Here is a 19,989-nt window from a genome sequence, read left to right on the forward strand (position 1 = left end):
AAATGAATATACAGAAAAAAGTAGACAAGACAGGAGGAAAAGTGAGAAAGGGAAGATGTTGAAAGGCATGTTGGAATTTCTCCAAGAGGAAGAGGAGGGGACATTAGATGGAGTTGAGGAGGTCACTGTGTGTAAGAGACACAATGAGTTCCCCAACTGCAGCAAACCTGCACCACAAACATACCAAGACATGTACACAGACAAACAGCACTACTGGGTTGAGTGTCATGAATGAAAGTCAAATTACACATGTGGTAGCACACTGCTGAATCTGAGCAGCCCCACAGCTTTATCTAGTTTGGGCCCACCATGTTTTCAAAATTCAATAGTGAAACTTATTAGGAGAGTCACGAGATTAACCTCACTGAAGCTTTACACTCACAGGTTGCATATCAGGGGGCACTAGGTCTCTCTCTAGTGTCCACAACTCACAAATAATCTCACCAGTTAATTCCAGAGAACATGCAAAAAAACAAAACAAAACAAGTCCAAACAGGGCGAGAAACACGAGTAAAGAGACAATCATACAGGTTTTAGACAAACTCCAAAGTTTACTAATCACAGGCAAACTGTAAAATTACCAATTAAACTATAACTACTGCTTTATACATCATCACAGTTTAAGAGTGACTGACCTGGTACACATTTGCCCTCCTGTACATCATTAAAGACATTTTGGATACCCTTAATTTGGATTTAACCTCCATATAGAATGGTTACACTGGTTAAACTGTTGACAGTGGTGTAAGAAATATTCACATCCCTTAATTAAACAAGAGGCAATACTTCAAAGCATCTGAATTTTACAGCACAATTACAGACGTATTATAAGCAAACTGTACTCAATAGGAGGCAGCAGCAGTGCTGTCTAAAACAGCAAAAATAAGAGGCAATTGACATAAACTAAATTCTCCAGTGACCCATTTGTGGCATTTGAAGCAACTTTGTCAGCCACATCACGTCAATCACCAACAGCATTTCATCCTTCTCTGTAAATGAAACATGGCCAGTTAGTTATTAAATGTGCACCGACCCACTCTCGAGACATTTCTTAATCACGTTTCCCTAATGAGATCAGCTAATCTACAACCATTCCGGTTTTTTCCTTGCTTTCCCTGTACTGCTGTTAATACATCAAGACAATCCACTTAAGATTTTGTCTGCAGCTTTCGATAATATAAAGAAATCGCCATGCAAACATTAGTTTTTTCCTTAAAATAGTCATTTCTTTGGATTCCATGTTTGATATATGAATTTCGGAGATTTGTAGAGCACAAGGACCCTTTTCAATAGAGGCAAAACATGACACAATGGCAATGCAAGAAGCTACGGGCATTTAGTTCTGATAAGGAATGGTACAGCTGGGGGAAGGGGTAATAGGGGAGTAATGGTAATAAGGGATATAGAAAAAAGGGTAATAGGGGAACAGAGATAGCAGGGAGAAGGAGGAACACAAGCCTACAATAAAGAGGTTTAAAGAGAAAGATCATTAGAGAGATGAAGTGAGAGTCTGAGGGATGGTTTAGATTGGAGGGGGGAGTAGGAGGAGAAAGGGACATAGATCAAGTGATGAGAGAGGAAGAAATGAGGGTGAGAAGCCAGAAAGTTTTCCTGTTTCACTTAAAGTTCTCTTAGTATATCTGAGAAGGTAAAATAATGACCTCATTGGTACAGCTTGGAAGTCTTCACATCTTCAGGAAATCACTCAAGCAAAGGCAAATCACAGCAGACATGACTTGTTTTCACTGCAACAACTGATCATTTTGATTTTTCAATGTGTATATTTTCCATTTGATTTAATGATCTTCAAACACTTTTTAACCTTCTGATTCTCTTCTAAACAACTCTTCTTCTCTTCTCAACAGCCTTAAATAAACAGTTTTCCAGTCAAGTGCTCGTGTTTACAGTAAATCCAACATGACATGAAACCCAGTAAAATGCCACAGAATGCAATGTTAGCTCAACCAATCACTGTAAATGGAGTGTGCTTAACAGGATCACAACTATCTCCTTCATTAATGCACTAAACCTTGAACATATTTCTACAGGGTAACACAGGAAGGAGGCCTGTCAGGGCTGTGGCTGATGAGAGATCTGGGCCAGGGAGGCTATAATTGAAACTAGACTGCGGCTTAAGTTCATACATGTCCCGGTCAGTTTCTGACACCTCTGCTTGGCATTTCTTGGGGAGTTTTTTTTTCTCTCTGCCCTCCCACAGACACATAAAGATAGGGGGAGACAGTGAGAGATAGAGAAATGATGAAGCAAAGCGCTACAAACACACACACTTCCTCCTATCTCAGTCTGTCACTGTGTCAACTATCTCTGCAGCCATTCGGTGTCACACTGGTGTCTGGCTGTCTCCCTCTGTCACTCTTTTGTTCTGTGCTGAAGAAAGCCCAGGGCCGAAACATCAAAGTATGAATGACTTGAAAGCTCTGGTCTGAATGTGCACACGCACAAGCAAGGGCACAGCGTAGAAATAATATGGGCTACACAACACACACACACACACACACACACACACACACACACACACACACACACACACACACACACAAACACACACACACACACACAAGGAAGACACACTGTGCAATTCAGCCAGTTCGGCTGGCTTTGTAGACAGCATCTGTTCTGTGCCCTGTCATCCTCCCTTTGCACCCCACCCTCTGTGACAGGTGGAGGGGATTCATACTCGCAAGCTGAGGACGGACACACACACACACACGCACGCACGCAGATAGAACTTACAAAGGCCCAAAAGTCAGTCACACATGGTTAGTGTTTCGTCTACATAAACACACATGCATCTACACACACCTGCTGTGGGGCAGTGCTGCAGTGCCCTGTGGTGCCAGGCAGGCTGAGCGGCACGTTGCATGTTTACACCACCTGCTCTCAAGTCAAACACAGGATGAGGGATTAGAGCTGACAGTGCACAGAAGCACAGCAACAAACATACAGAAGACAGGTGTATATAAAACCCTTTAACTATCAAGGAAGTCAGTGAGGTCAAACACATTCTTTCTTTTACACACAAACACACATAAAAAAAAACACCAATCCCATCCTTAAGTCAGCTTTTACACACCCGCTGGGACAGTGTGTGTAAACCAGGCCTCTTGTAGTGTTCTCTTACAACTTTGTTAAGCAGAGGCTCAGCTCTCTACTATTACTGTGACCTTTTGCTCTCACACTAATTTCTATAAACACACTCTTGCAGACTAGGGGCTGACCCTTGCATCAGCACACTGTATGCGGCCTCTACACTACGTCTATTGTGTTGGTTTAACTACTGGCTTGTATGAGAAGACTTTGTATTATAACATGAAATGAAAGTTTTACTAATACATTTGCAAGGACAGAAAGGACTTAGTATGGTCATCACAATACATAAACAAAAGGGAAATAGATTGAGATTATGAGTGTCCACAAAAATTGAAGGGGAAAAGAAAGATTGTGCTTTGGATAAGAAACCAATGTAGTTTATGAGAAAAGCATTGTGTTGCGCGACGGGAAGGGCTGATGTTATCTTGGTTCAGGCAGCAGCGTATTTGATGGGATCCTAGCAGATTTCCAGAGAAACCTCAGTTGATTGCCAGGGAGTGGGAATGCTGGGAAACTTTCTGTGGTATGTCTTGTCTTCTGAGGAAAACATGCCACAGGGCATGAGGCTGTGGGTTGACAAAGTGTGTGTGTATGTGTGTGTGTAGGAGCTCTCCTGATAGTGGTTCTATTTTAGAGAGACTTGTGCAGCAGAGACATTTCTTAGTTATCTGCTGTTTCCAGCCCTGAGGAGGTGAGAGGCAGGTCTGCATCCATTCTCTGTGTGATCAGACTGAGCTGCCAGAGAATTGGGAGAGTGAGTAGGTTGCAGCCACCTCCACACACACACACACACACACACACACACACACACACACACACACACACACACACACACACACACACACACACACACACACACACACACACACACACACACACACACACACACACACACACACACACACACACACACACACACACACACACACACACACACAGCATGACAAACCACTTGGATGTGCATTTGTAAAAGTGGTAATTGTTCCACAGCGGTAATTTCTATAGTGAAGCCTGCCGATAATTACACTGCACACAATGACAAACAAGTTGACTCACTGGAGCCAAAATTGCCTTTAAAAAAATACAAATTACCACAGAATTTGCATGCACACACATGTGAACATGCACACAACCACACACACACACACACACCCACACCCACAGCTGAAGAGTAGCAAATGAACAAACATGGCAGACCTTCTCTGGTGGATTCCATACATTTCTCTCTACCCCTCAAGGACATGTTTGTTCTTCTCCCCCTTCCAAATTACAGGGCGGAAGAAAAAGAGGAATGATGAAGAGAAAGGGGGAGGGAGAGGATGAGTTCAGGTGTTCAGGAACAGCTGGTCTCCAAATAAAGAAAAGGGAGTGGGTGGATGGAGGACAGAGAGATAGAGGGGATGAATGAAAGAGAATGAGAGGGGTGTATAAAAAGACTAGAGATTAATATTTCCTGAGAGATGTGCAGAACAATAGGTGGATCCCATTAATGATGACTGATGTGAAAATGTCAGCCGTGTGCACAGCTGGATGAGGAAGCAGATGCTGTATGTACTGCACTGTACACACACAGATACAGTGGTCGACAGCCTAGCAAACACAGCAGGCTCACTGTCCAGGGATTTACAACGCACAGTATCTTGCAAACACACACTGAGCTCAGCAGGCAGAGTACAACAGTTCAACTCTATCAGCAAACAATGCCTGATTGTGGAGCTTCAAATGAGGACATGAATTGAGTTAATATAAAAAAGCAATCTGTATTATCTCAAAGGGGACACTGCACTGCACTTTTCCATCCCTTCTCATTTGGTTGTACATGTAGTTGTGGTGCCTTGAGGCTCACTGAGGAATGAAGAAGCTGGCACATAAGGCTCCACTGGACCAAATTGAAAATGAGAATGAAAATAAGAGATTGGATTTTTTACAGTCAATTTGCCCAGGGCATTATGTTTCTCTGTGGAAAGCTCTTGAGGCTGCTACAATGAACACATTGAGAGGCAATGCGTATTGTTAGAGCTAAATAAACGAAGTACTAGCAGCTGATGAAATAAAGTAACCCTTAAAACTGTTTATCTGCAATTTCTTACATGGAAAATGTTTCTTCAACACTGCCTCATTTACACTTATGCTGACCGCTAGAAACAGGCTGGTGGTGTCTCAAAAAAGAGATACCGGTTTTGATACCTTTGAAGGCATTCAACCCCAAAGTCACTTTGTAGGCAGGCTATTCTGTAGGCTTTGGCACCCTCTGCAGGAATTCAGAAGCACAGCCAAATTAATTCACTCAAGTGCTCTCAGTGATTAAACTCTTGCATGAACTTGACCAAACAGAGGATTAAATTTAAAAAGCATACAATTTTAGAAAAGACTCAGTCAGATTCAATTATGAAGTCACATACACTGTTAAGGAAGCTTTAACAAGACAAATTAAGGCCACTTGCAGCATTATTACTGGCTTACTATGACTAAGCAGTATCCCCAACACCCACACGCATTACATGGCTGCTGGGCTACTTTGACTGTTACCTAAATATTCACCTTACGCTGTCAGTGATATGGAATAAAACCAAAAGGGACGTTTGATCTATATCATTAACATTTCAAGCTGGTTTAAGATGTTGTGGGCTGTTTGAGTCTCTAGGTGGCACTGTGGCCCTAAATGAAGAGAATGAATCATGACATCACCCCTTAGCATCTATTGAACTGACAATTTGGGTTTCTCATAAGAATGTAATCATCTGCCTTTGTTAACTGGACAATTTTCTCCAGTTGTCCAATCTGTGCAAACTACATCTGATACACAAACACAGAGGCAGGAACAAAGGATTAATATGGAAGCACGAGTTGTACCGTGGCAGTGGAAAAGCTTTTGGCCACTGTTGGAACAGCTTCCAGGAAAGCCTTATCAAACTGCACCCAATAATATGCCTTTGCTGGTTAGAGGATTTGAGGATATGAAAATACAACTAATTGTCATTTGAAACTCTTAAATGTTACTGATGTTCATACTTCACAGAAAACCAGCTCATCACATAAACTCACATTTTCCATTTTTATCTCCCTCGACATTCAATTTGGCTCAACAAGGCTAATGAACATGAGGCAAAAGACAGATTCTACCATTCAAGCAATTTCTTAAGACAAGGTCAGATGAATACATCAAAATACTGAACAGACCGTCTCCCCTGATTCACCTTGATTGTTCACACAAGTTAAAAACAAAGAAAGGAGCACACAGTGTTTGACATTCTCCAAAAAAGGTTTATTAAACAGTTTTCTTGTTTGCAGCTGCAACCTGTAAGAAAGCAAAAAACAAAACATTGGTTAAGTCCAGCAGCAGAAGCAGTTGTAGAGCATTTTAAAACTTGTGTTGTCTTCAAATTAAAATACATTTACTTGCTGGGAGAAAATTATATTTAAGTGGTGTTATTCAACTGCCGTCAAATGAGACATCCCATCTGCTAAATATTCTACTGGTTTGCCATTTACTAGTGGTTCCCTCCCTACATTATAACCCACTGCAATATTGTGTTTCAATAGAAAACACATAACCTAAAGGAGTAAGATGCTATCAAAATGCAATTTCATGGGGACTTGAGAGAGAACACAGTTTGAAAGAGAAACTGTTCTAGTTGCTGCCAAAAGCACCATGAACAGAGTAGAGACGGTACATGGCAGAAACCTTGCTTGTAAGGGAAAAAGCATCGATCTCTTAAAAAGCCATCAGAAACTACAACACACAAGGGGGCTTCATGAGGAGGTAGGGGAGCCACACCAACATGCTTCCTGCCAGTTTTGTGCAGCAGGCAGGCGGGGCCGAGACCAGGTCTTCTCATCTGCATACTGCTCATTAGCATGGGTAAACAAGGAGAAAACTGGTGCCATACGGCGAACTTGCCAAGCATGAAATTCCCTCCTCATGTTTACCCCTTTTACCCTTGGATTATCACAACGCTGCTGCCTCTCTTCTGATTTTTGACAAGGCCCAACTGTGATTTTTATTTTTTTTACTGAAGGTGAACAAACAATTCCAGTAGTGCACCACACAAGATGCATTACTCACTCTGCCCAAGGACAAGTGCCTTAAAAAGCCTTGCATGCAGAAGTGACACAGACAGGGATCATGTACTCTCCACAGACAAAGGGATGATATTTCTACAATCACACACTCTCAAGGCATACTGAGTGCACCTGATGTCACATGAAATGGTTTGTGTGTGATAGTCACCGAATATAACCATGGCCTGGACTGGCATGAGGTTGCAATGACATTCATTCAAGAGCTGGGGAGCCTGACACTGGAGCATACTAATTCTAGCAGTGGGTTAGATTAGGTTGGAGCATAATATACTGCAGCTCTTCAGTAGTGGTGGGAAGTCCATTCCCCTCCATTATTGAGACAATAGGAAAAAAGCAGAGGTACATGCGAGAAAATATGTGGTGGGATTCATTCCTAAGCCAGCAAGGATGTTTGTAGGCCTTTGCTCTGATAGACCTCAGCTGCTCATAGGAAAAGCTCTTATTGCAGCCATTGTTTGTCTACATTAACAAAGGGCCATAATCAGATTATGACTAGGCTTAGTGTGGTTCGTTTTTGTTGAAAATAGCAGGAAAATCGTGAGGCAAGATGAAGGTGTTTCAGGTGGGGGCATCAAATCAGTTTGCAGGTTAATACCTTATCATACACACTAGTACTTATGATAATGTTTGCAAGTATTGTACAGCACTGCTACTTATCAGCAAATAGATTTGTTTTTTTCCATATACTGCAGCAAACACTCAGATTCATGATCACATTGCTCTTTGTACAAACACATCTATGCCACACTAGTCTTTTAACAGTACTAGGTACCTCCAATCACAGGAGTAAATTCTACTTCAACTGCAGTGACGATCCAACTAAAACTCAGGTCATTGGGAGTAATGTAATTATGTATGATATGCTGGACTGCTCATATCCAAATCATTTATATGTGTATGTAACACAGTAAAAGACTAATGAGTAAAAATTAGTTTCTCACCTGGCCAGCAATTCTGTCCAAGTCTCTGGTTCCCTGGCCGGTTAGTCTACGACCACTGAGGGGAAAAAAACAGCAAAAATTTAGACAAACAACAAAAAAAACTCAAAAAATACAACAATCAATACAACAAAAGCTTAAGTCTTTGATAACTGCTACTTTACGCCACATTGACCACAATATCAGTCAGGGGCAGCCTGATCAATTCTCCATCCCAACATGTTAGCAAAAATCACTTATCAACCCTGAAACAAATGCCAATACAAAAATGGAAATTAATTTTTCCTGTGCACTTGAAACAAATAAAAACTCAGCCAATCAATTAGTGCTCTCGTTTTAGAGTGATTACATATTTACTGCTGTGACTCAGTGAAAAATCCAAGCTTATGCATTTATTGTTTCAATTATCCTGCATCACAGTGGCTCCAGTTCACATCATGGTTACGCACAGATGAACATGCAAGGAGGAAATTGACTGTGTGACTCAGTATTGTGGAAATGGGTGCATGAACAGGGGCGTTAAATCCTGATTGCCAATAGCACCTATAAAAAACTCCACATCATGCAAATGCCAACTTGTAAACAGTCAGACTTAATGCCATGTACGAGGATAATGCATAACAAAACCCACTCAAAAACTTAAAATGTAAAGTGCACATATATTCAAATGAGTTACTTTCACAAATCAATTCACCTTTTCTTGCTTTACAATGTAAGACTCATACAAAATCCAGTCTCTGCTTTACAATGTGAGTAGATACAATAGACAGACACTCACCCATTGGGGTCCTTCTCAATCATCTTGAGCAGCTCGAGGGCCTGCAGAACTTTGCGGGCCACGTTCTTGGATCCAACACTGTAGTGGGCGGGGCACACACCGTTCCTCTGGCGACTTCCATAGATCTTGGTCATGGAACCAACACCGGCACCACCACGGAGGTACAGGTGGCGGACTGTGGATGCTTGAGGACAAGAAGAGATGACAGTGTTATCATGCAGCAACAGTAGCAATAAGCTGCTGAGAGGAATTATCTTAGATTGCAGCAATTTTTGCACTAGTGTACCTCAGCATTGTCTTGTCAGTTCTGTATTATTTCGACTGTTTTGTATCGTCAAGACTGTGTTCCCTCCGGAGATTTGAAGTATCTCATCTTAATTATTTTGCTTTTCAAGCACTTTTAAAAGTCTGAATTTAAGAATATTGTGGGAATAATGGCACTAAAACCCACTGACAGACTATTTACTGTAAAAAATTGAGAAGTGTCTACAGAAGTCTGGCACAAGCTTAATATTAACCATTTTCAATGTCTCAATCGCTCGATGGAAACAAATTACAAACAGTGCAAATATTTCATTTGCGCCTAAAATAGATTTGTGTTAACTGGAGAAACAATTTACAATCACAGTATGCAAATTGAGATTACACCTGCCATAATCTTTTAATAGTCAGATAATGTACAGTGTTTATTAACAGTACATTAGTTTCACAGAAAAGAATTGCGACCATGTATAAATATCTGCTCAATGTTAACTGCATCCTCAGTTTTTCCCTTCACACAGAGCTGCTGATAGTGTAAACAAGTCAGAGACAGAAGAGAGGCAACGTCGTGCTCATATCCAAAGATGTATTCCTTCTCTGTGGCAATAAACACAAAACATGGGCCGGTAATTAACTCTGTTGTGTTATATTCAGGGCTTTACAGACATTCAGGGTTGACAATCTAACATTAACATGATTTTTTTTTGGAAAACAGGACAGCACTTTCGTACAGGGTTAGGGTTAGTAGTCCAACACAAAAAGGTGACTGATAGTTCACTTCCTGTTCTCCCAACAATACTCTTCCTTGGAGAAACCTGTCTACAGATTTTACATCAGGCTGCTCTGTGTATTCCAATCCAAGTCTGTTTGAGAAAGACCTGAGCCCACCCACACACTGCAGAAACAACAGCAGGTGGTAGCTGACAATATGTTAAAGACGAAGACGTAATGACTTACTGAGAAAGATCAACTGCAGAGAAGTTGGCCCATTTAGAGTTAATCAACTGTGTTACATGAACATTTTTCACCATGCTCCTAAATATATTTGTGTGTTAGTATAGAGCCCTGAAGAGTTACTGTATATAAAATAATACATAACACTGTTTAGTTTAAAAACAATGTACAAGATAGCCATTATCTCCATCACTCGGTCCTCCGTACTGATAATGTGGACAGGCTGCTGGGCTAATCCTGCTGATACAGGGAGGGTTTGGAGAGTCGGCTCCCCATTCAGCCAGTAAAACTGTGGTCACACCACACAATGACTTTCATATATCCACATTAAGCAGGTTTGGCTGTAAGCATGGCAACTACTCTCGGGACTAGTCTGTGCACTGCTGTACTTTGTGAGCTAGCCGCTAACACTCTAGTCAGGGGATAGTCAGTCAAAACAGCTCCTGAAGCTTCTCATTTTCACTACAAAGTTCATACAGTTATATCAAAAGACTTATTGTACCAAAGACTCCTGTTTCTCAAGTGACTGCAACCATTGCTCTTTTGTAGAACAATTTTTACTCCAACAGAAAGTTAAATAACAGTGAAAGGAGCAACATAATACATTAGCTTCAACCATTGCCATCTCCATCCCATCAAAAAGGTCAACAATATGCAGGCGGCTCACTATTGGTCCTGAGTTCAAAGTTGAATTCTATGCAAAACACAGACCAATTCACTTTGCCTCAAGTGGATCCTCTGATCATGGCAATTTCAGTGGAATTAAAGAAAGCAGGTAGCACATTGCAAAAAAAATCTATTTTAATTTTGTAGCAAATTTAAGTATAAGTAACCTCCCTTACTACTAAGTTCAGAACTAAGTTTTGTGGTGAGTGCCTAATTAGGGATGTCTCCAATCATTTGCAGATATCTCTCTTACTTGGGTAAATAAAAACTTTTACTCTCTGAAGTGCTAAATACTACCAAAGTTAAGTTGGCAATTCAAGCCAACTGTTAAATCAAATAATATCTTTATATTTGATCATTTCTGGAGATTGCAGGAGGCTTTCTATAGTCAATCTTACAGAGTAACCTGCAGACGTTATGCTACTATTTAAGCCCATACTCAATTTATATCACCCCACCTCACATGAGAAGTCTACTTTAATGAAATAATGCCTTTTAAAAAGTATATAGTTAAGAGTTTATTAAAATGTAGCAAGATAAATACTTGACCAAATGGAGAATTATTATTATCATTTTTTAAATCAAACTCAGACCACGACCAATGGAAACTCAGAACAAACACATATTTGGACTTACCGGCTCTGATGTAGAACCAGTTTTCATCACTAGGAGCCAACTCCTTGTGCTTGCCCAGCTTGACAAGGTCCACCCAGTCAGGCACCTTCAGCTTTCCTGACCTGGACACAAGAAAGAAGTGTCAGAATTACAACCGAAAAGGACCACATATTAACACTTATTTTTATGAGCATACTTCCTCAGCAGCAGGATAACAAAAAGGGGATTTTAAGCTAAAAAGTTAAGTGAATATGACATCCACTTGCTATCATTTGCTCCGCCTGCTGCAGCCTCATATAAGCTTCAGATAAAACTAATTTCATTTTGGCACAAAAAGACTGGACAACCTGTGGATTTTGGCACCCATCACTCATTCAAAGCACATTTGAAGAGGATCTTTTAACAGCCAGTATGAACAGGAGCAATGATCAGAGCTAGGAAAACTTATTTTGAGATTGATCAATAACATCCCTCATAGCTGCATAAATTGAGTGAAATGTCAATAATCAGACATTTATGTAAAAATACTCACTTCTTCAGGAAAGCCGCCAGGGCACTGACAAACTCCTGCTGGTTGACGTCTTTCACTGTGACACCTGGCATCTAAATAAAACGTAAAAAATGTTATAATCCACAGACCTACTGATATACACTGAGAACAGAGTTAGTTGCTACTCATGATTACGACTTTAACACACATGAAAACAGGTTTTCACTGTCTTTAGAGTTATTGAGCTATCGTATCAGGAGGTCCTCCACTAGATACATAGCATCACTACATCAATGTTCATAAAGCACTAATGATAAGATGTGCATGACCAAGGTCAACATGTTAAGTGATGTGGCTGCTCGCTAAACATTAATTTTAACAATTCAAGCAGCAAGCACACATTTCAGGGTGGTTATGTTACATGTGAGAGAGCTCCTAGTCCCATGCTTTCAACCGGCATGAGCTTTACTAGCAGCGCATCCACAACTAGCGACGCCTTACTAAGTGGATACACAAGACCGCCTCGGAATAAGCTAATTTCAATCTTAAAACTTTACAATTTGGAATACAGCCTTTCGGCTAGACTACATTACCTATCCGCAATCGGCTTTGACCAAATGAAACGTGACAGCTTTATTCAGAAATGTATATAAGGCTAACATTAGCCATCAGCTAGCAGGCCCCAGCGAGGCAGCATGGGGGCAGTTAATAACGTTGAAGTAAAAACCTCTCAAATTATTAAAAACGCGTGTAATAACCTCACATAAAGCGTAACCACTTTATTAATCAATATGTTACAGACCACCTTACCGCGTTTTGGCGATATACGGAAACGATTTGAGTCTATTTCATGTAATATAAGCGGGGAAAGAGATATAGCACTTTACCTTGAGTGCGGCCAGCGAAGGGAAGAGGGGGAAACGGGGTTTCCAACTCGTGTTAAAACGGGCAAATCTCGCTCTATTACGCGAGACCGGAGCAGTTGTTTTTTCCACCGCTGCAGCTCACCGCAGTCAACTGGGCACGTTGTACAGCTGTAGACACGCTAAGAAGAAGATCTGTAGTTTAGTTTCTGTTACGAATGTTTCTGTTTTATGAATGTCCAGAAACTATTGTATATTTATTTAGGCATTGCCCATTTGTGAAGATATTCTGGCAAAACCTTTGTGATTTTATGGAAAATATTGATAGAAGTTTTGATTTAATTTGGAAGAATATGCTATTGTTTGGTCTCATAGAAAATGCCACAGAAAAATTATCATTTGTACATGATCAATCTTATTATAATGGCCACATTTCATATCCAGAAATGTACATTTACAGGTAAGACACCATGTTTTATTGCATTTAGCAATGAGATCAAACAATACATTCATTCAATTCAATCCTAACTAAAACCAAAAGCAATTAAAACTGCAATACATTGTTCTATGTTCACAATCTTTATATAGATCCCCATCCCCCTATCATTAATTTATAGTTGTAATATGTACATTTTCTTTACATATACATTTACTTTTCTTTGTATTTGTTATATGTACCCAGTACATAAACAGTTTTTTGCCAATAACTTAAAAAAAGATTTGGCTTTGATCCTTGTTGTTCCTGTATTCAAGACACTACTGAACATCTCTTCTATTCATGTTCAATCACATTACAGTTTTGACAGAACCTAAATGATTGGTAGCCATTAAGATGGAAAATGTCACACCTTTTGACACTTGCCAAGTTCTAATAGCCTAGAAAGACAATCTCTCTAAAGAAATGTCTGATAGGGTCATCTTCATAATTATGGGTTAATATCACTAAATATCAAATAAATTCATTCATGTAAAAATAAAAATCAGAACCCCTAACTGACTTAGTTTAGTCAGTTGGTTTTGGATTAAAGTATTATTTTTCTTATTTCCTAATGATAGCTGACACACCAGCCAATAAAAAAAAGAAAAAGTCAAACTATGTCAGTCTCTGGTGTTTTGACCAAGACTGAATTTATTTATTTATTTACTTACTAATTAACACTGCCTTCACAGAGGTCATTTGTGAGATTTGCTGATTGGGTCTAAAATGATTTATCGGTACAATGGATATGTTTCCTTAAGTACTGAAATCTAACTGAAAATTGCTGGCCGTTGGAATATAATGTTTCTTTGCCTTAAGGATATTTACTTTTATTTATTTATTTATTTATTGTCAAAGTAGCCTTCCATTTTGAAGCTGCTTCTATTTATCTTTGTATTTATTTTGGATCCTCCCCATTAGTTGTTTCCAAGGCACCAGTTACTCTTTCCAGGGTCCATGTTAAGAACATGAATGTATACACACATACATGCACCCCAATTAAAACAATATAAACATTACAAACACCAAATACTTTTTTTTACCAAAACTGTAAAACTCTATACAGTACATACTACATACACACGTATTTATACATATATTCATATACACACATGCATACAAAGGGGCTAACTAGAAGTATCTATGACCATGCCCAATAAATGCTTTTAGCTATGAATTTCAAGTATCTAAAGAGAGAAAAAGTTACTGCAGGCCTTTACCCAAGAACCCAATATTTTTTACATTTTTCTTCACTTGTTGTTTGAGTAATCAAGCATGACTAACTGTTCCAATGAGAAATGCTCATAACAATTTCATTCAATCACAATTGTTAGATGACCCTTCCTCATCGTGTTTCACGATCATGTCTGCTCTGAGAAAATGTTATTCTTGAGTACAGGCAGTAGGGTTATTTTAAAACACACATATTCCTGAAGAAAACTAGGAGACTGCATTTGTGAATATACCCAAGCCAAAGAAAGGAGAATATTAAGATATATTCTGGTGCTATAAGCAATGTACCTTTAAACTGTGGGTGCAGAAAGGATTAATTTATTTTCATAATGCTGATTCATTATGATTCTTCTTGAGTAGGCTGGTTTGTTTTCACCCTGCCCCCTCAAGGTCTTAACTTCCACAACTAACCAACAGATGTACTGTATCCATAGCCTATTTAAAATTGCAGCAGGCTGAAGTTACTCTGCTAATCAAGGCTGTTTTCTTCATTTGTGTTCGTGGTTAGTCTTTTTTTTCAGAAATTGAGCCCCCTCGGTTCGGCACCTGCCTGAAGCTTGCCCCTTTAGGCAGACAATGGGAGAATTATTTTACACACATTGATATGCTTGGGTGATTTTTTGAAAACATATGCACATTCCAGTCCATAACAGTCAGCCCTACAGTTCAGTGGAGCTCATTTGCATATAAAAACTAAAGTAAACACTTTGAACACACAAAACTCAGTTTTTCAGTGGATAAGCTGCAGGCTTGGTTGTCAATTAGAGCTTTATATGATTTCTCCCTTTAATGTATTATTGAATGAACTGCCTAAGATCACATGTACATGGATAAATGAAAACTCTTTAGACTAAAGGTAGCCTATATACTTTATTGAGGGCATGCATATTCCCTCTGTGTAGATATCCTTGCAATATAGTTCAGTACACTGTATATTGGTGTTGTGTTTATTTATATTCACAGAACATTGCCTTTAGATAGGAGTGTGTAAAATTTCTTTGATATCCCTTCTCATCTTTATTAGCTCTAGCTCATGCCCATTCCATCAAAAAAGCACATCTCCTTCAAAGTTAAGAGCTAGTTCTCGTTTTTTTGGTCTATCTCAAATTAAGAGGAAATTATATCAAAGAAAATATGAGAAAGAAAGGTTTCTGTTATAAGATTGGAGAATAAACCATATTTATGTGTAAGTGTGTGTCCATGACCATATACAGTAAATGCATGTGTGTGCTTGTGTGCCTTATTTACACATTTTCCTGGCTGACAGAGGTGGTTTTGCCCTTTGTACATCTTAGATGGAAAGGGCAACCATGATCCAACATTGACACAATTGATATGTTTGCTGAGACAGGGGAGAGAGATAGAAGGCAGGTGGATAAGCAGAGGTTTATCAATCAGGTTTACTCTGTCAGTGGGGGCAGACAGTGTAGAGTGAGAGGTGAGAGGTAGATAGATAGAGATCCTGGGGGGAAATAAAAAGGCAGCCAAGTCATAGAGGATAGATTATAGAGCTTTGTATAAACTATCTGTGTCATCGCAGGTCTTCACAACAGGTAACTGTACCTTTTTATCCTAATTTACTTTTTTGACCTATTATCAACATCCAGATACTGACTTTTCAACCCTCAAAAAAACTCTGACCATGCTGACAGGCCTGGCCCGATAACTTGAATGTTATTTCAAAGAGCTTAATTGATTAATTAAGGCAAGTAATTACACTGGGAGTGACCACTACTTTGAATTGAAAACTAACCGAAGGCAGATCAAACTCCATTACTTACCTCAGTACATCAATTTTGCTAAGGACCTTCAAGGGGTGAGACAGGAGACAACTGAATAAAGTGATTATGAAGCGGTATAAAGACTTTATTTCAGCCAGTCATGATTATTATGGAAAAGTGACGAATAACACCAAATGTTCTGAAAAGGTCAAACTAATTACGTGGAATGGACAGGTGGCATATTGCAGCTGCAAATCTGCTATTTCAATATTCATCCACTTTGCATTATGTGAGACTATTGCTTGAAAATGCACTAAAATTAGCTGCCAATCATTTTTGAATGTATTTTCCAGAAATAACTCGCGGGAATGTGCACTTGTGTGATTGAGTGTTGATGTATTTACGCATAAATGGCTAGGCCTATTACAGTGTTACAGTGTGTAGGAGTGTGTGAATGACGCATGGTGGGCCAGAGCGGGATAAGAGAAGCAAAGCAAAGACCAGAAAAAGAGGAGTGTTAACAGTATGTTGCCACCTAGCTTTGTGCTTGTTGCTGTGTGTTTGCATGGTGCTCACATCCTCAGTGGAGAAGTTCTGTCAAGTCTGGTCTGGCATGACCTTTTCTCTCTCCGGGCACGTTTACAGCTCTCCAATACCTATCAAAATATCTACTCTCTCCCTGTCTGTCTCTCTGCCCCTAGCACAAACATGCATCTCATTTTCTATCCTTCCACATCTGTACTTTCTACCTTTCTTTCTGACCTGCAATCCCATGCTAAACCCCCAAATGTTGTCCACCCTTGTTACTCGATTCTAATTTGTATTCCTTCTATTCTATTGTATTCCCTCTGTTCTTTTCTTTGTTGATAATGCAAGTTAATGCTGAAGGGGCAGTCTTTGCTGTAAGAGCCATGTGGGAACATCAAGGCAAAAGTGGCAAGAGTGGGAGTGAATGAGGCAGCATAAGTGTTGATACACTCTACTTTATTTATTGCTCTTTCACATCATTGTCAGTAATTGAATTTATCTGTTTTGGGTTGTTTTTTTTATTTCTCCCAGACATGGAATGCCTGTGGCTGTACTCTCTGTGCCAGTGTATCCTTTCTGTAGCTGTGATCGTGGTGAGTGTGAGGTTATGTATGGCGGTGAGTGGCAGTGGTACCGTGGCAGATGTTCTGGAGGGAACCCAGGGTTCAAGGCCCCAACCTGGGAGTGTGTCATGCTGTCTTCAGCTGTGCCTGGGCTGGGTGGGGGCCATTGGGGGTGCGGTGGGGGTTCCTGTGACTGTGTTTCTCAACCTGCGAACCCAACAGTGTCTGTACACCTGTATAACCCTGGTGTGTAGCCCCCTGCTGGTGAGGCAGTTTACCATGTTCCTGTTAATGCTGCTGACACTGGACGCTCACCTGCAGCATCACTTGGCTGAAAGGTGAGTCTTAAAGATAAAGCACACAAATTCTAATGTGAGAAAAAAGTGGAAAAGGGCACATTGAATATTAACATGGTATAAGTAAATACCAACCTTAAATTAAATATAACAAAGCATCACATATTGTGAATTAGATATTACACACTATCCTTTAATGCTTTCATAAATGTACATGTGTGGGTGAAGGTGAATATGTGGGAAGCATGAGTCAAACCAACACTCTTAAGCTGCTTTAAGCTGAAAATGAAGAAAATCAATATAAGGGTAACAGAAAAAGCAGAAAATGCACACAAAGATGTACTATTGTATGGAATATGTTACAATAAAACAGACTGTTAGTGCAGGCTGCTTTTATCACACACTGCTTATACTGCCAGCCAAGACAAAAGGTTGAGGAAATATCGATAGGCTCCAAGGCTCTTGGATGTATGATTGACAGTGACCTACAAATCCAGCATTTCAGTGAAAGACAGTCAGTATTAGGAGTTTTATTTGTTTTGTAATGGCCTTCAATTATTTTGCAATAGTGTACATTTTGTCCCAGCTAGTAATAATAACTGACTTTTGTGTACTTCATTCTTTCAAAAAATAAGAACCAGTACCTGTGGTCAATTAAAGAGATTTTACATCTAGATATTGCAGCTGTTAGGGCAGATCTCCTTGAAAATCCTGAAATTAATTGTAAAATGAAAATGCCCTTTTCTTGGTATGAGTATTTTTAGTGTTATTGAGAGGGGGATGTCAAAGCAGTCTATAACTGTAGGAACAGCACATCTAATTTTGTTCTCTATATGTCTGCATCTTCAGTAATCTTCTGTAATAATGCCATTCAAATGTGCTCATGTCCACTTTTGTCATTACCAGGTACTCCACAATGGTGACCCGTCAACGAGCTCTATGTGTGGTCCTGCTCTGCTGGGTGGGCTCTGTTCTGTCGTCCTTTGCCCAGTTCATTGGCTCAGATATCCTCGACACCTGGAGAGATGATGCGACTGGCCCACATACAGCTGGTCTTGGAATGTATGGCAACCGGACGACCTCTTTACCCCTTCTTACCACTTCCCCACCACCAAAGTACCATCACGACCGTAAGGTCATTGGAAAGTTTCTTCCTTATGGAGGCTTCCTGTCAAAGTTTTATGTGGAGGACATGCACAACTTCACCTATGCTGAAATTCACAGCAGTCACTGGGGAGTGTGTGCCCCTGATATCATTCTCAGCCCCCACTTCTTATTCTATATCCATGGGATGACAGTGTTCATGCTCCCCGTGCTTTGCCTGCTGGCCATTTACCTTGACCTGCTACGCATGAAGCCCAGAAAGACTCCTTTTAGTCATGCAGACCCCCCTAAACATGACTCCTCCAGGGTACGCTCCCTGGCTCTGTCCCTCTCTCTTTTAGTTCTGTTGTGCCTGCCACTCCAAATTATCCATGCCCTCTTGCTCTTCTCCCCCAACACCAATCTTCCTTTTTGGGCTCACGCAATGGCCATGTTCCTCTTCCAGCTGTACGGTGTTGTGCCTCAGCTTCTTTTCACTCCTCCTAGGAAACAAGTGAGTGAAGAACGGGCATCGTTTCCTCTCTCTGTCCCCCACCTTCCACCTGCAGTTGCACCACCCAGAGGGAAATCTGTCCGTAAGGCCCTGTGTGAGGCAGTGCAGTCAGCTCCATGGTTTTCAGCCAAACACTCCCTTAAAGCCAAAGTGTGCCCAGAGGTCTGACTTCCAAACAAAATGAATGCTGTTCTCAATGAAACACTAGTCATCAAGTAATCTTCCTCAAACAATTCCTCCCATGTTTTGTGTGCATAACAAATAGCTAGTGTGAAATAAATGGTTTGTGGACTAAAGTAGAATAAACATGGCATATATCTGTTTGTTGTTGGCTTTTTAACTAATCAGCAACCTTGTGTACAGACGTTATGAATAAATGCAAACGAAAAGGCCAGTTAATTATCAGGTCCCACACCAAATGTCAGTGAGAAAATTAAGTCTCCAGATGATGACTACTATCCTGATCACAGATGTCTGTTTTCTTTGACTGCTCATCCTATGGGTCTTATTCTAAGCCTGTTTTAAGTCTCTGCAAAGCCAACCACCGGTAATGTAGATATATGAGTGACAGCATTTAATTAAACATTCAGTAATAACAGAGCGGTCCAGAGAGGACGCAGCATTGTAGTGAAAACATAATTAACCTGGTTATGACACGATCTTCATGGCTGTTTTGATTAAACTTGTAAATACAAAGTGATGCTCTCTTGTAATAAAATGGGCCTTGCTCACACTAATTGGATTGTTCATCTTGAACTGTGTTGATGTAAGAAGTCACTGGTGGAGAAAAAAGGAGATATCCTTCTCTTAGTGC

General features: G+C 40.1%; 2 protein-coding genes across 2 annotated transcripts; one reads left to right on the forward strand and one right to left on the reverse strand.

Moving 5' to 3' along the window:
* Positions 1-6,354: 6,354 nt before the first annotated feature.
* On the reverse strand, positions 6,355-12,815 carry rps19 (ribosomal protein S19). Its single transcript, XM_062423049.1, has 6 exons — positions 12,784-12,815; positions 11,939-12,009; positions 11,428-11,528; positions 8,911-9,094; positions 8,136-8,190; positions 6,355-6,409 (listed from the first exon to the last, which is right to left on the reverse strand). Exons 2-6 carry the CDS (start codon positions 12,007-12,009, stop codon positions 6,380-6,382), a joined length of 441 nt encoding a protein of 146 aa, XP_062279033.1. The 5' UTR covers positions 12,784-12,815; the 3' UTR covers positions 6,355-6,379.
* A 4,437-nt stretch (positions 12,816-17,252) lies between these two features.
* LOC133983024 (adenosine receptor A2b-like) lies at positions 17,253-19,343 on the forward strand. Its single transcript, XM_062421940.1, has 3 exons — positions 17,253-17,620; positions 18,485-19,229; positions 19,284-19,343. Exons 1-3 carry the CDS (start codon positions 17,253-17,255, stop codon positions 19,341-19,343), a joined length of 1,173 nt encoding a protein of 390 aa, XP_062277924.1.
* The last annotated feature ends 646 nt before the right edge of the window (positions 19,344-19,989 follow it).

The sequence above is a fragment of the Scomber scombrus genome, chromosome 7 (genome assembly GCF_963691925.1).
Source record: "Scomber scombrus chromosome 7, fScoSco1.1, whole genome shotgun sequence".
Taxonomy (NCBI): Eukaryota; Metazoa; Chordata; class Actinopteri; order Scombriformes; family Scombridae; genus Scomber; species Scomber scombrus.